Source organism: Canariomyces notabilis (genome assembly GCF_033297395.1).
Source record: "Canariomyces notabilis strain CBS 508.74 unplaced genomic scaffold N656scaffold_3, whole genome shotgun sequence".
In the NCBI taxonomy this organism is placed as follows: domain Eukaryota; kingdom Fungi; phylum Ascomycota; class Sordariomycetes; order Sordariales; family Chaetomiaceae; genus Canariomyces; species Canariomyces notabilis.
In genome coordinates, this window is record NW_027041825.1 from 679,312 (window position 1) to 701,387 (window position 22,076).

Sequence of the window (22,076 nt, forward strand, 5' to 3'; positions counted from 1 at the left end):
GCTGTGGCGGACTGAGCACGCTAAAGCGCCCTGTGACCCACTTTCCATTTAGGGCAGAATCGAATGCACCGCCACATTGAGAGCGATAGTCAGGATGTCAGCCACAGTTTAGCGTTATCTGTATCTAGGCAGTGACGCCTCAAACTTTTGGATACAAGCACGCGAACCTCGATTGCCAGACTTCTTGCTATTGCACTTCAAGTCGCGTGCAACCACTGGATACTGTGACCGCTGCCACGAACCCCATCAGTGTTGTTAACGTTAGAGGACCCGCTCATCCCAAATTACGGTCCCGTCTATCGACGAGCCAAGCGCTCGCAGCGGTTCAAGATGGCGGCACCCAAGTTGACCAAGAACCAGTTGCGCCGAGCCAAGAAGAAGGAGCAGAAGAAAGCTCAAGTCCAGGTTCGTCTTTGTTGCTCAAGATCTCAGTTGGTCAGCCTCCGTCCTCACTCATGCTAATTTGTGCATCCCAGAACGGTTCCAAAACACCCGAAATCAAAGACGAGCCCGCAAAGGACGAGCTCAAAAAGCAGGAGCCCTCAGGCGATGGCATCAAATCCTCCGATCTTGAGGTCAAAAAAGACCCGGACGCATCCGGCGATTATGATGCTGACGGCCCGGTTGTCGATGGCTTTCTACCAGAGGACGATCCCGCATTTGCCGAGTACAGGACTGTGTTCGAGAAATTTGGCGTGAGCTTTGAGGACAACGAGGTCGCGCGGGAAGCAAATGCGGGAAACAAGGGCGAGGTATTCTTCGACCAAGATGATGAGATTCCAAGTGAGGACGAGGAGGCCCAACCCAAGCTGTCCAAGAAGAAGCGCAAGAAGCTGAACAAGCTCTCCATCGCCGAGCTCAAGGCACTGGTGCGGAACCCCGAGGTCGTGGAATGGCACGACGTCTCGTCGTCAGACCCTCGCCTCCTGGTTCAGATCAAAGCTCAGCGCAACGTGGTCCCAGTACCAAGCCACTGGTCATTAAAACGAGAGTACCTGTCCAGCAAGAGGGGTATCGAGAAGCCGCCCTTCAAACTGCCCAAATTCATCGCCGAGACGGGTATTACCGAGATGCGCGATGCCGTTCTTGAGAAGCAAGCCGAGCAGACGCTCAAACAAAAGCAGCGCGAGCGTGTACAGCCCAAGATGGGCAAGCTCGACATTGACTACCAAAAACTCTACGATGCCTTTTTCCGCCACCAGACCAAGCCCGACCTTACCCGCTTCGGCGACGTCTACTACGAAGGCAAAGAGTGGGAGGCAGACTACAAGGTCTTCAAACCGGGCGAAATAAGCGACGCGCTGCGGGAAGCCCTCGGCATGCAGCCCGGGTTCCCGCCCCCGTGGCTCCTCCAACAGCAGCGCGTCGGCCCTCCGCCTTCTTACCCTACCCTCAAAATCCCCGGCCTCAACGCCCCCTTGCCGCCAGGCGCGGCGTGGGGTTTCCAACCCGGCCAGTGGGGCAAGCCGCCGCTAGACGAGTACAACCGGCCGCTCTACGGCGGCGACATCTTCGGCATCATGGCGCCAGGCCAACAAGTTCAACCCGGCACCGCAGCACCTTACCAACCGCAGCCTCCACAGGCCCAACTCCAACCGGCCGCCGCGGCCAGCATCCCGCTCGGCGAGCCGGTCGAACGCACGCTGTGGGGCGAGCTGCAGCCGCCAGCCGAGGAGTCCGAGGAAGAGGAAGAAGAGGAGGAGGAAGAAGAAGAAAGCGGCTCAGAAGCAGGCGACCTGCCGCCTGCTGGGGGCATCGACACGACCAGCGGGCTGGAGACGCCTGGCGGGTACGCCAGCACGATCCACCCAGACGCGGCACCGGGGGCCACCGGGATCGAGACCAGCATGGCGGGCGAGTTCGACCTGCGCAAGACGCGCCGCGGCTTCGAGACGGAAGAGTCGTCGTACGGCGGACCGCGCCAGGCATACACCGTCATTCCCGAACGCCAGGCCCGCGTCGAGGGCTTCTTTGGCAGCGACAAGACGTACGACCTGTCCAAAGCCGCCGCCGGCCGGGGTGGTGCTGGTGCTGGTGCTGGACCCGCTGGAAATGTGCCGGTGCTGGGACAGGAGGATGAATCGAGAAAGCGCAAGAAGCCTGGCGATGTCGACGTGGCGCTCGATCCGGACGCCCTGGCGGCCCAGGGCGGCATCAGCAAGGAGGAGATGAGGAAGAAGTACGAGGCCTCGCGCCGCGAGGAGGGCATCGGCGCGCAGTGGACCCGCACCAGCTACGAGGAGGACTTGAGTGACATGATTGCCCAGGAGAGCAGGAAGAGGCAGAAGAGGGAGGAGGAGAGGAGGGGAGACCGGGGCGGACGGCATCGGTGAACATGGGATTCGAATGCCCAGGGGGTTTGATTCGTAGGCCCATGGGGTTTCGGCGGGAACAGACGCCAGTACCTTCAGGCTTTTGTGGTGCAATATACAATACACAGAGGTTGATGGGTTGGGATGGGCGGCGTTTTCTAGGACTGCGTTGGGAAACGGACGGGATTTGTACTGACTGTACTCCTCATATGAGTTTAGGGATGTAGGAGTAGATCGACGTGTTGTTACTTGTACTGTGTCTCTTGCTCACGCCCTGACATTGTGATTCCGTAACAGTTAGTACTTGTCCACCACAGCCTAGCTTCCCAGCAGCCCGTTGACCAGAACCCTTAGGTTGACTCCATCAGCCCGAGGAATCCATCAGGATGTTCTCGCCCTAGAGCGGAGAAATTCGGGTTTCTTTGCGTGCTGTAGTGCCGCTTTTTCCAAGGCAAAGCCAACCTCTTCTTTGGAACAGCTTTGTACGATACCTCTTGTTGGTTTGGCAGTGAGCACGACTACTTCACTGCTACACGTTTCTAGCACTAGTTTACACTGATTGAACCTCAATTTTGATGCTTGGTTGGAACCCTCTTTTGAATGTGTAGGAGAGTGGTATTCCCCTGGCTGAAAAGTACCTTAGTTTACTTTGGTAGACTGACACTGAATGGGTTGGCAGCACCTTGTCCATCTTGGCTCTTCTATCCAGGAAACTAAAGGTTATACGTCAACTTACTGGCTGGTCTTTCCCTATCTAGACTCTAATCAAAGACGGGTCCAGCCGAGTGAAGGTGATTCTTCTTGTTACTACTCACTACCACGGATGCGCTGCATGCCTGAGATTCTTGGATCTATGGTTTGAGTCGCGCATCTTCTTACAACGCCTAGAAACCTTTAAAAATACAACATTGATCACATGCCCTTTCTTCCGCTCTCCAGCCACCCTTAGTCATAGTATTACCTGCAAGACACGGCGCAGTGTGCTTGACGCAGTTCATGGATATCACTCCTTGGAGCCCCTAGGTGAGCCGTTGCCAACACCTCACTTATCTTATCGAACCGGTAGTCTCATGCCAACCGTCTTGGCTGCCGCCTCCTGCGCCTTGGCCTTATCTCTTCCTAAGAGCAAGCCTTGCACTTCCAGTTCCTACGGTTTGCGACTGCCTGCTCGGTATTATCTACGCAAGAGTCATGATAAAGACGATCCTTGCATTGCTTGATGTCGACTGTCAGCCCCCTCTGTTTTCACGCTTAACCTCGACGACAGAGAGACAGGACGTACCTTGTTTGTGCACACCAGCATTGCCGACACGGGCACGGGCTCACCACAAGCAGTACAGCAGCCGCCCGTTACCTTTTTTTTGGGTGGCTGGGCCGGTTCCGCCTCCGCCTGACGACTCCTCGCATCGTTTAGAATCTGGGTGGCCTCAAATATGGCAGAGTCAGGGAGGACACGCCGGGCCAGGAGGGTCGCGACGTGCTTGCTGAACTCCTCGGCCCGGGACTGCTTCGCCACGATCCAGGATGCCTTCTCCCTAACAAAACGGAGGAAATTGCGCGGCAGGTACTGTTCCGATGAGATGTGCTTCCTGAGGATGAAGGCGTCCCACTCTTGCAGGTACTCCTTTTCTTCTGGGTTTAGGTCGATAAAATCTTGTAGGTTATCCCGATGCTTGAGGAGCAACCAAGAATCGTCCACGGGAAGTTGAGGGACTGGGGTGCCTGGGACCAGCTGAACCTTGCTCAAAGGGTGGAAGAGAGGCTGCTTGGTCTTTGGAACCAGAACCTTCTTTCGCGTGCGCTTAGCGGCTAGCTTCTACTCCACGTTAGCCTTTCGGAATTCTCAATGGTCTCGCGAAATGGGAGGGATTTACCGTTCGGTTTGCCGTTGCAGCTTTCTCCGGGAACAGCTCACGATCATTATCCGGGCCGAGGCGGGATGTGACCCATGAGTCATCTCCCTTGACATACTTGTCCAAGTCCAGGGGCTTCACCGGCAGACCGAGCTGATATACTCTCGGTCTCAATGGGGAACCTTGGCCATTGCCGTTTCGAATCACAGTGACATAGTACCCTCCCCTCCTCAAATCGATGTCAAAATGATATTGTGGATGGCTCAAGTAGTGAGCGCGCAGCTGGCTCAGTCGCTCATTCTCGGCTCCGCAGAGCAGACAGGCGAACCTATCCGTCTGAACCTGCTCAGGAGGGAACAGGTAGGTTATTGTGTGCTCTTCTAACTGGCTGTGTTCGTCGCCCTTCCGTCGCTTTCTCGTCTCCCTTCCCACCGCATTGTTCCACATCTGCTTGACGTTGTAGTTGATGTCTTGCCTTGCTCGTCGAGACCGGCCGGGAGTAAGCTCGCCCTCTGCTAGCTCTTCGAGGGTATCGGCAACGGCACCATTTGCTTGCCCATTCACCATCCTTGCCACGTCGCCATTTAAGTGGAGGTCCGGGCGATGCCAATTGATGCCATTGACGCCATTAACACCGCTGACGCCGCCGTTAACCACAGCGGCGGCAGGCTCATGAGGGTCAATCACCATAATAGAGGGCTGAATATCCTTGGAGTGCTCCTTCAGCACCTGTTGGCTCGAGATGGCTGTCATCCAACGGACATCCATGTCCATGAGGAAATTGGTGGCGACCTCGGCGCGGGGTTGTTTCTTCACCTTTAGGCGGACAGACTTGCGGTTGCGGCTGTTGAAGATGTCGGGGATACTCGCGGTGAGTACCCATTGGCGGGACGGGAGGCCGCGGTTGTAGAAGGCATCCTCGTCGCTGACAGGGACAAGATCGGCCGGGGGCCAGTTTGCGTCACCTGCGGACTCGAGCTCAACGTGCACTGAATAGCACTTGGCCAAGCCAAAAACCGAGTCGTCATCTCGCTCGACAAAGATCTTCTCCTCTGGAATATGGAACGGCCTGATGGAGGAAAAGCGGGCCATGGGAGCGGAGCCGGCCGGGTTTTTGAAGACGCGGATGTCACAGACCTGGCTGTCAACATGCAGGACCACTTGCTCGCCGCCCGTGTGGCCGTAGATGGTGAGCTTGCAGCGGGCCTTGATCTGGACGATATCCCGGACGTTGGGGGCGACGATGCCATTTAGGATGCCGTTCTTCACCCGGGGCGAGTCCTTGTGACTGATCTTGAGCACCTCGATGCGAAGGGCTCGCTGGGCGGTTCCGTATTGCTCAAACAGTGGGAAGCCATCATATTCACTGTTGACTCGGCGACGCTTGGCAGGGCGCTGAGAGCCGTCCTCGTTTGCAGCAAGCCTGTTGTCGCCGGCGTCGCGAGACTGTGAGGAAGGCTTATTTCCCATCTTCGAGTGCCAGTGGTTGGTGGCTTTGAGCCAGTTCCGATGCAGGAATGGCAGGCCACGGGATCGTTGATTAAGAACCGTCATCGCTCAACAAAGACATGGGCGATGAGGGTTAGTATAGCGGAGGCTCGCCAGTGGGGGATAAAGACGCGTGAATGGCCGAGCAAAGGTCAATGCGAGGCACAAGGAGCAGAGAAGCAACCCTGATTAGGAAGAGCTTGAAGCTTGCATGTAGCCTTGGAGTGCGAAAGCGGCGCAGACGACGCTGACTGGTTGAATCAGTCGTGAGTATCGCAGGACTGTATATGGCTATGGATGGATAGTGCCGAAGAGTGTGGTGAGGCAAGACGAGAATAGAGATGAGAGAAAGTCGAGTTCTGGGTGGGAGTGTAAATGATGTGTTTCAAAGCAGGAAGCAGTCGCCGTTGGGAAGACTCTGTCGGCAGCGGGATCTCATCACCTAATGGGATTCGTGAGGGTTTCTGAGATGAAATCGTTGCTCAATGCGCGGCCAGACAGAGGAAGCAGTTGCAACGAGCCGAGTGCAAACCCACTAGGGAGTGCATCGGAGAAAGGTAGGTAGACAGCTAAGAGGTCCAACGCTGGTGCAAAGCTGTAAGCGAGACGTGTGTTCGTTTAAAATCAACCCAATGCCTGAGACACATGCCTAATGAGATACAGTGCTGATATGGGGGTTTACAGCTCTGCACTTGCATATGGATGTTGGGGAGCGGCAAAGGGTCTAAGGTCATAAGACGCGTACCGTAACCAGAGACGTTGAAAAAGAGATTCTATCGCGATTCTCCTGCTTCGTGTCACTGATGAGCCACTCACGAACCCCGGCGTGGGGCCGACACGCTGATTCGGCTCTGAACGGCTAGCGGCCAGGCGCGGTAGCACGGTACTTCAGGCCTCTGAGTTTAAAAGCTGCAACTCTGGTCCTCCGCTAACACACCGATCCAATCACCCTGTGTTCGACTGACCAGGGTCAGCACCTGCGGCGAGACCACAGGTCTCGAGATGGACGACGTCAATCGAGGTAAACGAAGTGTAATGAGCAGGCCAAAGTCAGTCATTTAGTTACTGCATACCTCTGAATATTTGGAACGGAGTTGGACCAATTGAGGTGCTTAAATGCCAAGTTTCAAACCGCTGGCGACAAAAGACTCTAACACTCTAGATCTGGGTACAGTACAATACCCTACGTTTGTTACAGGAGTGGTCACTGGTGAGGTTGCTTGGGGCCAGGCTGAGAACTGAAGAGGATTGGAGAGATCTGCCTTGAAGTTTGAATTTGAATTAGAATGTGTCTGACTGTTAAGGCCAGTTTTAACAATTCCGTCTTCCGTCTTGGTCCAGGTCCTTGCATCGGCGCCTCCTCCCAAGTCCAACTTATTGACCTCCGATGCGCCGACAGCTCTCAGGACTTGAATGGAGTTCGCAATCAGGGCTGTCAACAAGACAGAATGTGACAGAGATTACTGAGGAGGACAACAGCATGAATCAAAGCATTCCTGCTCACTTCATGTTTTTGAAGGGTCCCAATGACAATGACTCGGAAACTTAAAGAGTTACAGCTTCCTACATGGGCTACGACTGGCAATCATGACTTTTTGACTTAGATCGGTGTCGGTCTATTACATATAGCATCCGTGCTCCGGCCGTGGTCCAGTGCACTAACATTCGTGACGACCCATGGAAAGTCTGAACATGAACGCCACACTTGAACTCTGGCTAATCAGTCTGGTATTGTTTACTTGAGTTGTCGGGTTGTCCAATGTCGTCGTATTGAATGACCGAGTTAAGGGTGCGAGAGTACCATAAAGTTGATTATCCTGAGTGAGTAAACTGGCGGTTTCTTTCGGTATACCGTATCACTCCGACTCCTTTCCATATTCTCACATAAATACGGCGTAGGGAATCATGGGCGGCAAAAGTCAATCATCCAAGGGGCAAGGCATTCCATTCCAGGAGCTACTTGCTAACTCAAGGGAGACTGTTGGGGGAGGTGAATTTGGGGGGGAGGGGGGGGGGGCAGGGCCGCGGTGGAAGGGGGGAGGGTCTTATTTTCAACCGTGTTTGTATCAACCATGGACTTGTGCTCAGTTCGGGCAAAATCCCATACCCTTGGAATACAGACTTGCAGGATCATATTCCAAGTCCTGTTCGGTATAGGCAGGCAGGCACCTCGACTCGACGGACAGAGGATTTGAAGCTTGTGTGATTGTACCATGGGCCCATGGTCCCTAGTTCACTAGTTGCCCGCTCCTTAACAACATCGAGGAAGTCGTAATAGTCCATCCACGCAACAACTAGGAAGGAAGCTGACATCATGGAGAGCTAATGGAGCTTTGTACTCTAATTTTGTCCGAGATTACAACCCCGGGTTACCAGGTATCGCCGTTCTCCTTCAATAGGAGCTACCTGATCTCATATAATGCCGGATGGTCTTGGCTTTCAACAGCCGGTCCAACTGTAGCGCAGCTGCTACCAGGGAAAATACCAAACTTATTAGGGCACCCAGAGGGCCCATTCCCATCAGCTTGCCGCGAGCCTGTGAGGATCCCGCAGGGCAGGGAAATAAGTAACCCAAGTTCTCAGGTTCTCAAGCCATCAACACCATAAATAAGGCCCCCGCGGCATGTCTTATCGTTGTCAGCCCTCCGGTCTATGTCCCATTCAAGTTGACCCAGGACTCGCCGAAGTAAAGCAAGCAAAGCAGACCTCTTGCCAGACGCCTCCACCCCTAACACCATTCCATCCTCAATGACGCCATATATCACAACGAGAGGATCATGCATAACAAAGACCTCCGCCAGGCGGGCAAGGAATACAATCCTACCAAGCATAGCCGAAGTCGCCAAACTCCTCGTCGTCTCCATTCCAGTCCTCATCCGAAAGATCATCGGCTTCATTATCCATAAAGTCCTCCATGCCCCACGTGGTTTCAGCCGGCTTTTGGTTATCCAGCTGAATCTCAACTTTCTCACACATGCCATGACGAAAGGGCGTCGCTTCAACCGTGGAAGTGATCGGGGAGGTGGGCTCCCTTCCTTTGCCCGACTGGAAACTATCCACTTCCTCCTCTTCCTCGTCGTCGTCATCTGTGTCCGGCTCTGCATACGACGGCCTGCCAGCACTATGCCTCAGGTCCCTGCCGACACTGCTAGCGCGCGACGAAGGGCCAGACAGCTGCATCGCGATCCGACTGCTCCGGCGCGTTGGGCTTGTGGCTGCCATCGCAGTCGAGGCAGGAGACTTACGAGCCTTCTTCCTCGAGGGACTCTCGACGGTCTCGTCATTTTTGCCAGTTTGCATCAACCTAGCCGATGCCGGCTGCTGCCGCATGGAAAATACCGGGCGTGGATCCTCGGACTTGCGCAAAAACACTCGCTTCAACTCAGCTTCCCACTTATCACGGATTGCGGAGCGCTTGCGATATGGGATATCTAGCATGGCCTTCAGAACCAGCTGACGAAGTTTGAGGAGCTTGGGGGCGCTGTCAACCAATGACTGGAAGAGAGTCTCGGCCGCCGCTTCCGTCCACTTTCTCATGTTCCTTAGTTCCAATCGTTCCAAATTCTCAGGCCAGTTCGGAACCTGGTCGTCTGTGAGCAAATCGTCGTAATTAGGCTCGGAGTCGTGGTAGAACTCGTGATGGTTGTAGGTCTTGAAATCCATCCAGAATGAGCGCAAATTCGGGCACGCCTCTCCGAGGACGGTGACAAAAGACAGATTGAGCGACTGGTTGTGACGGAGAATGAGATGCTCAAGCTTGTATGCATTGGAGAGCAGGTAGCTGGCAAAGTCGTCACCATTAACTTCCCAGCAATTGACCAACTCGAGCGTTTTGAGGCCTTTGGGCAAAAGCGGAAGCAGCTGATCGTTAATCGCGGTGGACGACTCAACCGAGAGAGATTCCAAGGCCGGTAGCGCATTGATTGCATCGGCCAGGCTTTGGATCATTGCTCGATCTCTTGCAAGCAGCTCTGCATCGTCGACATTCCTCCTCGCATTCAGTGAAGGGACCTGGTAATTGACGAAAGAGAGTTTCTTCAGGCTCGCAAACGAAGGAGCCTGATGAAGTGCCCGAATGCCGGAAAGGTCAAGATTCGGGCCCATAAGACGTCGATTCCATTGCCATGCAAAGAGTTTTGGACGGTGCGGCCCGCTGCCCATAACGGGTGGAGCTTGCGTACCATTCAGTGCCTCGAAAAGGCCGGCTGGGTAATGCCACCGCAGGCTGTCGTCGAGCATGCGATATGGTGGTGCATCTTTCCGGTGAAAGAACTGAAGGACCTTAAGACGGGGCAGGTTGCCGACTAGGGTTTTGAGGTCGAGAGGCTGGCCCTTGTAAGTCTTGGAGGCAATCTCCTCGACGTCAATGTAAAGCGCCTCCACTTTTGGCCTGTAGTTGAACAGCGTAGCAGAGGGGTCTTTGGTTAGCAGCGACGCCAGGTTGTGCGCGGCCGACCTGCTTGGCAATGGCGGCTCCCGGTAAAGGACCGTCAGGGCAGGTTCGGCGAAAGCCCGACAGACACGGCTGGCTGCGGATAACCATAGTGCGCGGGCGGCGTCTTCGAGATCTTCTGCAGCATATTGGAAAATCTGAACCAGTGCAAGATATGGTAGGCTGGGCCAGTCCGGAATGACCAAGTTGTCAATTCCTGGATTGTCTTCTGCTGTGAGGTTTCCACGTTGACGTTTTGTCGCGCGGGCTGGACTTTGCTTATTTGGGCTGGTTCTGGGCCTTTTACTTTGCTCCGCATCGGAGCTCTGTGAGTCGCTGTCTTCTCCATAGAATCCAGAAACGGGCCGGGCCCGCTTTGCACGGCGGCTGCTCCTAGTGGTGCCGGGCGACAGGGAGTGCTTGCTGCGCTTGTGCAACTGTGAGTGTCTTGAAGAAGAAGAGGGGCTTTCCAAAAGCATCGGCGGGTTGTCGCTGCTGCTGCTGGGATTGGCCCGAGCAACCAAGGCTGAGCTTCTTGTAACCCGATTGCCAGTTCTCGGAGCGGAGCTACGCGATGTAGCACCTTCCGAGACAATCCGAGCGCCGGGGGCTTGGCGCGGCCGTAGGTTACGGGGGTTCGCCCGCGATACAGCGACTCCTGTGAGTACTGGACCCATTGCGTCACCGCGGCGAGCCATCATGGCAACTATGATTGTTGAATCATCAAAACTGCAGCGGCGATACCGCGAAATTTTGAGCCTTGTAAGTTTCGGGTCAGCGAGGCGACAATGAAGTGTGACTTTCTTTGATGAAATGGGAAAGCGATGGGGAGACGGTCGCCGCTGCAGCAGAAACGCAGCGAGCGAAAATGGAATGCTCGTTTGAGAATGGCTATTCAAACCTAGACAAGGGTTTTTGCCGAGCTTCAGCCGACAGACCCACTTCTCTTCAGTTTAGTAAACTTGTACAAGCCATGAACAGTTCCTCGTCTGCAATCAATTCATGTCGCACGGCAGCTTCCACGCTGATTTCTATTGTGTATGCCAGTGGTTAGGCAGCGCCTTGTCCTTGCCTGACCAAAACTACCTAGTGATGAATTCAGGCGGGTATCGAAAAGTAAGACTGAGCCAGGTGCTCTGCATGGCGCATAGCAGCGCTAGAACCTGGCTAGACGACATAGAATGTCATGGATACTAGCCCTTCGCAATCACTCTTCGCGACCTGCGGGAGTGTCCAGAAGTCTGGAGGCCATTTTCCCTGACACCAAGAATTCAGATCCCGACTGACGGCGCCAACACCTGCTGCACCTAGACTTTCCTGCCGTCCAGCCTCCTGCCCTTACTCTCCTCGGCTTTCTTTCCCCTGTCTGCCACTTCGTTTTCGTCTCCGTCACCCTTCCTCTTGACAGTGCCCCTTAATGTTTGACCCTGACCAGCAAAGTGGGGCTGCCTAGCGTTCGCCGCTTCCCGCTCCTTATCTTCGGCCGTTTTGACCGGCTTGATCTCGTACCCGAGGAACAACTTATTTGGCGGTAAACGCAATGGAGCCGGTCCGTTGTTCCGCCGTTTCGGCAGCGCAGTTTCCGCGGGGGTTGCGGGCTTGGGGGTCGGTGTCTTGCCGCCTTTCTTGGAGCTCAACCGTTGTCCCTCGCCTAGAAAGTTTCCTGCCGACGCTGCAACAGCACTCGGCGCAATGGCGTCGTAGTTGATTGCTTGGGCCATTGTGCCCTGGTTGTGCAACAAGCCCCCGGGGGGGAGTCCGCCCACGCCTCGTGTGCTGCCAGGCGTGCTGGTGCCGCTGCCCCGTGGTACCCGTTCAGGCTCAACGTAACCTACTGGCGGGGCAAATTCGACGCTGACATCTGTCTCAATCATGCTAACGCCCATCTTATCGGTCTCGGGCTTAACATCCAACACAGCCACATTGTAGATCTCGTCGTTGTACTCAAAGTTGAAGACATCCCCCTTTGTTAGAGCCGCGAAGTTGCGAAATGCCTTTTCGAGCACGGCTCGCGGATCGGTAATCTCGAGAAAATTGACCGACTGTGGTTGCAGTTTGACCAGTTTGGCAAGCTCAAGCGACGTCGTCTTGACCTGGATCATGTCTCCAACATCTAACTGAAGAGTTTCCATCATCTGCAGACGGTCAATACCCCGGCAAAAGACAAACAGTGAGGGTAGTATTTCTGTAGACATACCCACTGGGGAATATATGCTCTACCCTCTTCAGCCACAAACTCGAGCACGCCGGCATGTGTATGCTTGCCGGTTGCACCGTTGATAAGCTCTAACATGATAGGCCATTGGACGTGCAACCTCGACACCTTGTCTAGGGCTGACGGCGGGAGGAAGATTTTGGAGCCGTAGTTGAGCTCTGGCCGCTCGGCGCCAGGCGCCATAATCAGGGGGTAACAGCGGTAGTATTCATCAAACCGCTGCGCTCGAGGGGCCCGAAGGCTCCCGCGATAATCGGCACCGCCGGGGTTCCACGGATTAAACTGCGTTCGAGGCATCAGCAAGGTGGCGTGGAAAAGGGCGCTCCAGCTTGCTGGCTGAAGGCGGGGCTCACCATTTCGCGATCCTAGGAGGCAGTGTTGGCGGAGATGCGGAAGAGACTATGTAGGTTACCTGAAACTCCTGAAAGGCAGGTAGGGTCTCCAGAGTCTCTGAATTCTTTCTGTAGTGCGCTTTGTTTTGGATCCTAGGCAGAATTCGCTATCGGAATGGAAGGTAAAGAAGATAAGAACCCGAAGGCAGCAGTGAGTATGACATCTGTATGTACAAGTCGGGTATGCAGCAATGCAGTGAGTGGCCCTTCGGGTCTTTAAGCTTGCGGTCCAAGCAGCTGATAACACAGTGAGGGGCATAGCATGTGGCGTCGGGTGGTGGCGCGAGCTCAAAGCCTCTAATCAACAACATGTCGATTCGCTTCACTTCGTTGCCCCGAGTTTGTTCCTGTTCTGGTTGAATAGTAACAGGCATTCTCGAGTAAGATATCGGTTATTGGACTTTGTTTGTCGAAAGGAGCAGGTTTCCGTGTTGCAAGGGTACTTGTACAACTGTTATGACTGCCACCAGCCACACTTTGATAGTTGAGTTGACGTCAAAGCTCCCTCTCAGAGTCTCCTGATAGTCGTTCATTCATTCCCTTTCCAGCCTGCAAACGACGCGGTCCCAGAAAACCATTCGAAAAGAAATCCTCTTACAAACCCTCATAACATGGCATCTAGATTCTCAGCTGCGCGTCCTAAACGAGCAGGGGAGGCATTTACGCGGCAACATCACGGCGAAGACCGCGACAACGAGGATTCTACGTCTAGGAAGAAAGTCAAATTCGATGTTCGCAATCCATCAGCATTAGCGCCTATCGCGCGGGATGAAGATGACGAAGAAAACGATGGAATTCTCGCTGCCGACGTCATTGGCACCTCTGGAAGGGCGACGAAGCGCGGTGCGGTAAACATTGATGGTTACGAGTCAGATTCCGAAAATGAGACCTTCGAAGCAAGGGCTGAGGCACGAGTAAAAAATGGCAAACCGGCCGAAGAGGTTGACTTTGCCGATGCCATGGACGCCTACAACTCTAAGCCCGCTGCTGGTGGCAACGGCGATGAGGACGACGAAGTCGACATGTTTGGCGATTCGGATGCTGAAAAGAACAAAACTACCAACCGTGGCCAAGCTGGGAAGAAAAACAAGGAGGTCCGATTCCTAGCTGAAGATGAGATTGAGGGCCAGGAGAGCACCAGCAAAAGCGGCGGTAGGGTACGGTTAGACGATAGAGACGACAGCGATGACGACGACGACGATGACGACGACGAAGAAGCCATTGCAGCCGCTATCGCCGAAGAAGGCGTGGACGAGGAGGTGGGCGCAGGGGGTCTGAAAAAGCATGCGCCCAAAATCGACGCCTTCAACATGCGCCAAGAGCAAGAAGAGGGCGCGTTTGACGAGGCAGGCAACTACATCCGCAAGGCGGCCGACGCTGACGCCGTGCACGACCGGTGGCTTGAGGGCGTCAGCAAGAAAGACATGAAGAAGGCGGCCGCCGCACGGGAGAAGCGCGACGCCGAGCTGCGGAGACGTGAGCGCGAAAACGACAGCATACTGACAGCGGACCTGCTCAAATCCCTCATCCTCCGACTGGAGCTGGGTGAGACTGCTCTGGATGCGCTGGCTAGACTCAGGAGAGGTCAGACCAAACCTAGAAAGGTGCCCAAGTGGAAGCAGAAAAAGACAAAAATCGGTGGCGGCGGTGAGGGCGCCATGGATATTGACGCAGATAAGGAGCCCGAGGATCCCAAGCAAGTCAAGATCAAGGAGGCAATCGACGCCATTGCCGACGCTGCAGACAGGCTCTTGCAGAGGGACTACCCTAATATCTATGACACGGAGAGAGAACGGCTGATAAGAGTGTATCGCAATGAGACTGGCGAGGAGTGGGTTGAGCCCCATGAAGCGAACCGGGAAGAGGAGGAGGGCAGCTCAACAGAGGCCAAGATGTGGGAATTTCGCTGGATAGACGGACGTGACGATGGCCGTACTCAAGGGCCATTCGATGGACCTACCATGAAGGCGTGGCAGGACGCGGGTTACTTTGGTGAGGGCGTAGAATTCCGGCCAGCTGGTGACGAACGCGGCTGGACGAGAGTAGCGACGTTTATATGACATGACAAGGGCAGCTGTACTTTGAATTGCTGCATAGCACCAACACATGGCTTGCCGCACCTTGACCAACAATTGCTCTTTTCTGCTCTATGTGATTATTACACAGGTATTGAGAATGCCCACCAGCCGTGTCCGCCCAAGCAATTTTACCAACCCCCCTAACGCCTGCGATTGTAATCCCCAGAACTAATCTAACTTGTGTCCATCGTCTCCCCAGCGCTGCCGTTGGCGGCAAAATCAACAGTGCCATCATTGCCAATCAACCGCTTTTCCGACTCGGCGACGAACTTGACACTTCTAGCAGGGTCATAAAAGAGCTTGAAGCTCCGCTGGACATCCTCCACCCCGACTTGTTTGGCACGCCGTTTTGCGCAGACGAGCTGCGAGGTGGTGATGAGGTTGCTGGCATAGCGAAGACCTGCCTCCTGGCCTATTTTTGTGAGGAGTGCGAGCGCATCAGGTGTGAGATCCACTTCCTCTTCTTGAGCCCTGATGGACAGGATCTGCCGCAGCTCGTCTGCATTGTAAGAATGGGTGTTGATGATCGCGACGCGGTCCAGAAAGTCGAGGGGAAGTCCGTGGGGACTCTTGTAATCCGTCCCCCGAATACGGGAGTGCCCTCTGTTGCTCGCCATGATGACAATGGGAGCCAGATCCGACTCCAGAGCCCGGTTGATGTACGAGAAGCACTCAATGTCGAGCATGTGCACCTCGTCAATGAACAGCACACCAGGCACAATCTCTGCCTTGCCCTCCTCTTTCCATTCTCCGACTTTGGTGTTGATCTGGTCTCGAATCTCGCTCCGAATCTCACCGGTGTCGCCTGAAAACAGGGCTAAAAAGCCCTGAGTCCTGGAGTTGATGACGTCGATCTCGTGCAAAGACACTGTATGCACAACCTCCTTGCGTTTCTGCAGCTCGCCGTCGGGGCACTGTAGAAACTTTGTATCGACTCCCATGGCGTCGTAGTCACGGGACCTTGCGTATGACCTGCCCAGCTTGGTGATCTTCCCGGATGACTTGTCGATGGAGATAATGTCGCCGGCCATCACACGCTCCTTAGTCATGGCGTCAATCATCTTACTGCCCATATCGTAGATGGCTTCCATGTCGGTCGTTTTGATGGTGAGCTTGCCTTGCTTAGCCCCGCCAGTGACGCTCCGATCAATTTGAATTTCGACGACTTCGCCCTCCATTATTTCGCTCTCCTCTTTGATTCTCACGCCGATCGACTTCCTGAAAGCTTGCGTTAGAGCTTCAGTCTTGGACATCTCGAGCGAAAAAATTTCGGAGGCGGCGAGCGTGGTGAATGGAACGTCTGAGCCGAGCGATTGAGCCATTCCCATCGCGATTGCTGTCTTTCCGGTACTGTAACGCGGCGGCAAGTCAGCAATCAAGACCGCCAAGATGACTCGGGAGCAGAGTCACTGCAACGAACCTGGGAGGCCCTGCAATCAGAACGGCGCGCCCGGCAATCTTGCCCTGCTTGATCATCTCCAACACAACTGCGGCAGCTTTCCGTGCCTTCTCCTGGCCAACTAGCCCCTGGGACGATGCCCTAGGCTCTAGAGTATCTGCATCCACGCCGAGTCCGCGCACATGGGAATGTGCCGCGATAAGATTGAGACCCCGAAGGTCTTTGCTCTCCGAGACGGTTACGACGGGCTGGAACCTTATGTGTTAGTTCATTTGCGACTCTAACGGTCTTATGGACTGGTGCTTACAGCAGCCATTTGCGCGGGCTGTTGCCGAGTATCAGTCACGTCTGGTAGGTGGTTGTGCTGAGGGCAGATCAGATTCGCGAGGCTGATGGGAGACCACTGGAGGGAGTTGGTATCCGTAGAGGCCAAGGGTTAGGGGACAGCCTGCACTCTGAAGAAGTGGAGGGCAGCCGCAGCATGGCGCCTGTGTGGTTGGTGTGTAAAAAACCTTGGTTCGTGCTCGTGCAAATCAAGATTCTCTCCAATAATCAAGTTACTGTACGGAGTAATTACACACACTTATGAATACGCCGTTTCGCTAGCGATAGGAAGCACCGACCACAGCGATTTTCAATTGTCAGGCTTCATCTTCATACACACAAAGCTAACCTAGGGTGTAGTATCAAGGTCATCTTGCATCATGTAGACGGCCTTATTCTACACAAAGACGCCAAAGTGTAGGTTACCACTCGATGAGAGGGACCTGCCATAAATTACCCCGCGCTACGGAGTACTGGGAATAGTTTGGATTACACTTAGCGTTGCCTACGTGCGAACATATCTTCGCGCTTTTGCTTTCGCAGCGCTGTACTTTGCGACATTGCCCAAGAGAGGAGGACTAAGATTCAAGGGACGGGGATGCGATCGCGCGCGCATACGCAACCGCATGCGCATCACACCAGCCGAGAGATTCAGTTGCACTATAGTACCGAACGTACCTATGTCTGTACCGTACGGCATACAGTAGATGGCTCGATTGCCTCGCCGAGACTAACGGACAGTACCGTATGTACAGGGCATACATGCAGGCTGTCCGGGTCACCTTGTTCGATTGCGGGAGTGTGTCGCCGAGTCCTCCCTTCTTTGGTCACGTTTTCCCGAATGTCGGTCGCCGAAGAGCGGAACATTATGAAGTCAGTTATTAGTACAGTAGTGTGCAGTGCAGCGGTGTAGTAAGCAAAGTACCAATTCTTGGAGTTCGAGAATTCATTTTGCATGTAGTACTGTGTAAAGAATGTTAATACAGTACTATACAGTTAGGTAGCATTTTGTACTCAATACTTGCATCTTGCCCTTGCTGAATTCATTAACCAGCGTACTTTGTACTTTGTATATTGGTTTCTTATCGGAGCAAGCTAGCATTCGATAAGGTTAGAAATCACAGCACCCAATTCTCTTTTAAGCGCGTGAATACAACGAAGCTCCAGCTCTTCCAACCCAACTTTCTACTCACTCTCCCCATGCTCCGATTCGACCACTGCACTGTCATAGAGTGATCCTTCCATGGTTAAGGCTCAAAGGGGATTCGATTTCAAATCGGCCACCACATCCTCACTCTCGACGATTTTTATTAGCAACGGTTGCAGTCGACGTGTTTCGCCGACCCCAAATTCACTTGTGGATCCGCCGCCGAGGTTTCCACGCACTTCGTCGCGAAGTCACACCGCCCAGACCGAGTCGCCGCAAGGTATTGCTACGTATAAGACGTAGTAAGAGCTACTCCACCGTCATTTCGTGACATTAGACACCAACTGTCGAACCTGGTCTCGGCGCTGCTCGTCGACCATCACGTGCCGGTTTGGCTGTTGTTGTCGCATGTTGGGGAGCGCAATTGCTTGTTGATGCTTGGCCCCCGTGCCTGGGACCCGGTTCACCATGTCGTACAGATCCTCGGACGCCTACTCACGGCGCCCTTTGGAAGATGACCGCCGTCCTACCGATTCTCACGATCGGCGCCGTGAGCCTTTTCCAAGGAGAAGTTCCGATTTCAGCAAAGAGGACAGGTACAACTCACCGAAGGATCGGCGTCACTCATCCGATCTTTCTCGAGATCCCCTGCCTCCAAAACGGACAAAGTCCGATTCTGCCGTGCCTAGTTCTGTGCACGAACAAGGCTCCAAAGCAGGTGAGTATCAGCTGTACCTAGGACTTGTATCCCAATCGTCACTTGCTGGCTCCAAATGGTGAGGTGCCTCTGACTAATATGCTCAGCGTCGGCATCTCGATCTTTGCTAGAGAGCGCTAGCCGTGATAGTTCAATATCACGGGAGAAAATTCTTGCGCTATGGAAAACCCACGACAAGGCGCTCATCGAAGTAGCCCGGCTCAGGTCTGAGCGTGACCCTCTGGACAAAGTATTAAGAGCAAGACAAGCGGATTATGAAAAGTCCATGGTCAAACACGGAGACTTCCCTTCTGTAGCCGAGTTGCAAAACATGCATAGGCGCAAATATGGTGAACAGGTACGAGCCTTGGATAGGCGGATACAGCAAGCACTAGACGAGGCAGAGAAAACGGCCGAGGCTTTTGCATCTGCCATCTTCGATCTTTCATGGGCTCAGAACGGACAACACGGAAACAGACCGGCGGCTGCGCCAGAGTTCCCAAAGGAGCGCGAGACGCTGAAAAATCAGCAGAACGAGATAAATGAATTGAAGATGCAGCTACGCCAATTGCAGGCCGAGCGCTCTAAAGAGCAAGAAGAACTCAAGGGGGAGATGGCAAGGCGTTTGAGAGAGGAAATGGAGAAGATGAGAAACGAATTCAAAATGGAAATGAAGGCCCGAGAGCAATCCAACCAAACCATTCAGGCCCAACTCTCAAAGCAGGACAGGGAAATCAAAACCATCGTCGAGCAACAAGTATCTGGACAAAACAACAGCACCGGCAATATCTCGACCTCGGAAGTATCCACCCTAATACAACAGGGAAGCTCAGGACTGCGGTCCGACCTCGTTGACTTGACGAGGCGGGTGGACGAGATCACTGCAAGGCTGGCTCAGAACGGCCAAGACACGGCGAGCCTATGCGCGAGCATAGCGATACAGGTTCAGCGGTTAGACGACCAGACCGAGAAATTGCAATGTATCAGAAAGATCGTCGAGAACATAGACCTTGAGACCCTCGACACCTTGGCGGATGTTTCGCTACATGACTTTCCAACCTGGCGTATCAAAATGATGACAGTCGACAACCTCAAATCAAACCTGGAAAATCTAAACGGCCATGAATTTCCGCGACTGCGGAAAGATGTCGAGGGCCTTCGCTTAAGCGTGGACGACCTGAAGGCGAAGAATAATTCCCTTTCTGATATGGTTCAAGATTTTTCCAACAGGGTCGTGACGACCGTTGGAGGCCTGGTGAACAACTTAGAACAGAATACTAGGAATCATGAGGCGCGCATCAGTCAATTGGAAGGAGCATCTACGGATGGAGGCCGTCCGAGTACTACCGAGATGGACTCGGCGAATTCTGCGAACCCGGCCGATGCAGTAAACCTCCAGGTGAATGCTATCAGAACCGACTTCGACTCAACCAAGGCCGCAGTGGCCGAGCTCAGCCAGCAGGTCAATCAAATCAGTCAGACCATGGAGGCCAACAGCAAAGATTTCAATGAACAACTCGGAACATTGTCGCATCTGGTCTCTGTATTGAATATGCGCTGGAATAACTTGTCGACCAAGTCTCTAGCTGAGCACATCATAGCCCAGCTAGAGCTGATCTACCCGAACGCGCGCGAGATTGTGGCCGACATTGCCCGCCTGAAAGCCCTAGTCGAGCGTCTAAACGGTTGGATCAAGACCCTTGAAGAGCAGGTGCAGAGTTTCAAAGGGAAGGTCAACGGCAATGAGGATACTGCCGAGACACCGCTCCCCGCACTCCAGGAGCACCTGGAACTGGTGCCGGACTTCCGGAGCAATGGAGTATCTCACAAGCGGAGGAGGCCAGATTCGAGCCCGAACGGCGCCGCGCAGACGATTGTTGCCAGGACGGATTAGCGCTTGTTTGGGGTGAAGAGTGGTTGGCTTTGCGATACAAGGGATTGCCCTCTTGTCAGGTCCATTTCGCCTCCGCAAGCCCGTTCATATCAGACGGGCGAGCTACTTAAGGAGGGATGCACACACTCCTAACGGTGTCTGTTAGGTGTGTATGACTACATTCATTCAATGTTGGCCGAAGGAGAGCGTTGGTACCCCAAGAGCGTTCTGGGTTTGTTAGGTTAGTTTGTTGGTGCATACATACTTCTCGTGGGCGATCACACGAGGAGTTTGACACTGCGGATGCTTCCAAGTGGTGGTAACATAGGTTCCTATAGAGGGTACTGTATGTATGTACACGTTATACGTAGGAGCGGATATACCAGGACCCCGGCTTTTCGGGTGTGCCGCATGTGATGATGAGGGTCAGAACACGATTCCTGTAGAAACTTAAGACCGGCGATCTGCGGAGCTGTATTGTTACATTTTTGAGCAATAGGAACTCTTCCAGAAACTATTCCACAAGCGGGTAATCGGATGAGCCCGTAATTAACAGATCAGCGAAGGAACCTAGCCAACTATGTGACTACTGATACCTACGAATACATACATTGATTGCTGCCAGTGCTGAGTCACCTTTTGCTGGTGGTGTGGCATTCGAATCAGATGGGAGACTTTCGATTGATGGCCTTTTGCGCCCAGCTGTGCAAACGGAGGGCTGGTATCACTGGCGCTGCCAAGTATCCCATTCGTTACCTTGGCCAACCAGCGAGGCAGACGACCAACCCGGAAGATTGCAAACCAGCAACTCCGTACCAAGTCGGAAAGAACACACAAAGATTGTCTCAGCCAGCGAGGGGGGAGACAAAGACGCAGTGAAGGCAACCAGTTGTGCAAGGCAAGGAATTTTGTTTGTGGTTGCTCGTGTTGGGGCTACAGGCCAGTACCGGACGTTATTTAGTTGATATCCTGCTGTGCTGCACTCAAGCAGGGATTCTCTGTCCGGAGACCAGTGGACCACACCACCTGCACGCTGCCCGCTGCCCTGCTCTCCACTATTCGCGACCCCGGGCAATCCCACCCTCGGCTTCCTGCACCCACACCACATCCCGAGCCGTAGCAACACCGCCTCCGAATCTGCGCATTCCGATACCAAGCATCGAGCCGGCTCGTGGCGACATCGCACCTCGACCGGGAACCCCATAACGTCTCTGGTCCGCCCGATTGACTGTCGCCGTGGTATGCGGACGCCCACTGCCGTCTTTCCGCCTGAGGGCAGTGCTCGCGTCTCGTCCGTAAAGATAAGGTCGCGGCTTGGATGCTGGGATAGGCAAGGCAAGAGAAGGGCGACTCCAGCATTGCCAGGCGGTGCCGAACACTCCTCCAGCTGCGTCGGCCGTCCGCTGCGACTCCAGGAAAGCGCGCGGCGCGTGCTCTTCGATTCGGGTACGTTGTGTACTATTCCGAAATGTCTTGGGTCTTGCGGCCGTGTCCAATTGCCCTGCTGCATGGCGAGGAACTCGCCTTTTTTGATCGCAGTCGTGTTATGGCGATGGTTGAGCAAATCTTCAATACGGGAAGCTAACGCTGCAATTTGACAGACAATCGCGCGCGCAAACGGCAATTCTCAGTACACTTGGGCGGCTACGCTCGGCCGTATACCTCTCCTCAGGCCCCGGGGGAATACCCTACCTAACCAGTATCCACGGGTTTCGGTGCCTCGGCCGATCTTAAACTTTTGAGATTGGTTTCTGCACCCACTCACCGACGCACGACCCGATTCCCCAGCCGCTGACGTCCATCTGCAACGACGGTGTGGACGCTAGACTCCAGTTTTCTTTGACGAATCCAATGTCCCGGCAATGA

General features: G+C 54.2%; 7 protein-coding genes across 7 annotated transcripts; 3 read left to right on the forward strand and 4 right to left on the reverse strand.

Moving 5' to 3' along the window:
* The first annotated feature begins 138 nt into the window (after positions 1 to 138).
* Positions 139 to 2,552, forward strand: N656DRAFT_842491 (DUF382-domain-containing protein). The gene is made up of 2 exons (XM_064819044.1): positions 139 to 405; positions 477 to 2,552. Exons 1-2 carry the CDS (start codon positions 331 to 333, stop codon positions 2,331 to 2,333), a joined length of 1,932 nt encoding a protein of 643 aa, XP_064673227.1. The 5' UTR covers positions 139 to 330; the 3' UTR covers positions 2,334 to 2,552.
* A 750-nt stretch (positions 2,553 to 3,302) lies between these two features.
* Positions 3,303 to 5,970, reverse strand: N656DRAFT_390935 (uncharacterized protein). Its single transcript, XM_064809496.1, has 3 exons — positions 4,187 to 5,970; positions 3,595 to 4,128; positions 3,303 to 3,527 (listed from the first exon to the last, which is right to left on the reverse strand). The coding sequence occupies exons 1-3, from the start codon at positions 5,717 to 5,719 to the stop codon at positions 3,432 to 3,434; spliced, it is 2,163 nt and encodes a 720-aa protein (XP_064673228.1). The 5' UTR covers positions 5,720 to 5,970; the 3' UTR covers positions 3,303 to 3,431.
* Positions 5,971 to 8,473: 2,503 nt separating this feature from the next.
* On the reverse strand, positions 8,474 to 10,762 carry N656DRAFT_787329 (uncharacterized protein; the record flags this gene model as incomplete). Its single annotated transcript, XM_064816595.1, has 3 exons — positions 8,474 to 8,868; positions 8,899 to 10,353; positions 10,393 to 10,762. 3 exons carry the CDS (start codon positions 10,760 to 10,762, stop codon positions 8,474 to 8,476), a joined length of 2,220 nt encoding a protein of 739 aa, XP_064673229.1.
* A 317-nt stretch (positions 10,763 to 11,079) lies between these two features.
* Positions 11,080 to 13,082, reverse strand: N656DRAFT_746920 (putative ubiquitin fusion degradation protein). The gene is made up of 3 exons (XM_064812933.1): positions 12,654 to 13,082; positions 12,283 to 12,582; positions 11,080 to 12,220 (listed from the first exon to the last, which is right to left on the reverse strand). Exons 1-3 carry the CDS (start codon positions 12,654 to 12,656, stop codon positions 11,393 to 11,395), a joined length of 1,131 nt encoding a protein of 376 aa, XP_064673230.1. The 5' UTR covers positions 12,657 to 13,082; the 3' UTR covers positions 11,080 to 11,392.
* A 9-nt stretch (positions 13,083 to 13,091) lies between these two features.
* Positions 13,092 to 14,848, forward strand: N656DRAFT_391015 (uncharacterized protein). The gene is made up of 2 exons (XM_064809497.1): positions 13,092 to 13,131; positions 13,205 to 14,848. Exon 2 carries the CDS (start codon positions 13,304 to 13,306, stop codon positions 14,750 to 14,752), a length of 1,449 nt encoding a protein of 482 aa, XP_064673231.1. The 5' UTR covers positions 13,092 to 13,131; positions 13,205 to 13,303; the 3' UTR covers positions 14,753 to 14,848.
* N656DRAFT_775602 (RuvB-like helicase 2) lies at positions 14,691 to 16,649 on the reverse strand. Its single transcript, XM_064814473.1, has 3 exons — positions 16,477 to 16,649; positions 16,191 to 16,417; positions 14,691 to 16,120 (listed from the first exon to the last, which is right to left on the reverse strand). Exons 2-3 carry the CDS (start codon positions 16,244 to 16,246, stop codon positions 14,944 to 14,946), a joined length of 1,233 nt encoding a protein of 410 aa, XP_064673232.1. The 5' UTR covers positions 16,247 to 16,417; positions 16,477 to 16,649; the 3' UTR covers positions 14,691 to 14,943.
* A 1,400-nt stretch (positions 16,650 to 18,049) lies between these two features.
* Positions 18,050 to 20,583, forward strand: N656DRAFT_391174 (uncharacterized protein). Its single transcript, XM_064809500.1, has 2 exons — positions 18,050 to 18,358; positions 18,471 to 20,583. The coding sequence occupies exons 1-2, from the start codon at positions 18,155 to 18,157 to the stop codon at positions 20,229 to 20,231; spliced, it is 1,965 nt and encodes a 654-aa protein (XP_064673233.1). The 5' UTR covers positions 18,050 to 18,154; the 3' UTR covers positions 20,232 to 20,583.
* Positions 20,584 to 22,076: the final 1,493 nt, after the last annotated feature.

Bases quoted from the DNA above. Each gene is read 5' to 3' on its own strand.
- N656DRAFT_842491 (XM_064819044.1), top strand. From the start codon at position 331: ATGGCGGCACCCAAGTTGACCAAGAACCAGTTGCGCCGAGCCAAGAAG. The intron at 406-476 runs GTTCGTCTTTGT...TGTGCATCCCAG, and splicing joins AGAAGAAAGCTCAAGTCCAG to AACGGTTCCAAAACACCCGA.
- N656DRAFT_390935 (XM_064809496.1), bottom strand. From the start codon at position 5,719: ATGACGGTTCTTAATCAACGATCCCGTGGCCTGCCATTCCTGCATCGG. The intron at 4,129-4,186 runs GTAAATCCCTCC...AACGTGGAGTAG, and splicing joins CTGCAACGGCAAACCGAACG to AAGCTAGCCGCTAAGCGCAC. The intron at 3,528-3,594 runs GTACGTCCTGTC...GTCGACATCAAG, and splicing joins TGCTGGTGTGCACAAACAAG to CAATGCAAGGATCGTCTTTA.
- N656DRAFT_746920 (XM_064812933.1), bottom strand. The intron at 12,221-12,282 runs GTATGTCTACAG...GACCGTCTGCAG, and splicing joins GAGCATATATTCCCCAGTGG to ATGATGGAAACTCTTCAGTT.
- N656DRAFT_391015 (XM_064809497.1), top strand. From the start codon at position 13,304: ATGGCATCTAGATTCTCAGCTGCGCGTCCTAAACGAGCAGGGGAGGCA.
- N656DRAFT_775602 (XM_064814473.1), bottom strand. From the start codon at position 16,246: ATGATCAAGCAGGGCAAGATTGCCGGGCGCGCCGTTCTGATTGCAGGG. The intron at 16,121-16,190 runs GTTCGTTGCAGT...GCCGCGTTACAG, and splicing joins CTGATTGCAGGGCCTCCCAG to TACCGGAAAGACAGCAATCG.
- N656DRAFT_391174 (XM_064809500.1), top strand. From the start codon at position 18,155: ATGACCGCCGTCCTACCGATTCTCACGATCGGCGCCGTGAGCCTTTTC. The intron at 18,359-18,470 runs GTGAGTATCAGC...TCTTTGCTAGAG, and splicing joins CGAACAAGGCTCCAAAGCAG to AGCGCTAGCCGTGATAGTTC.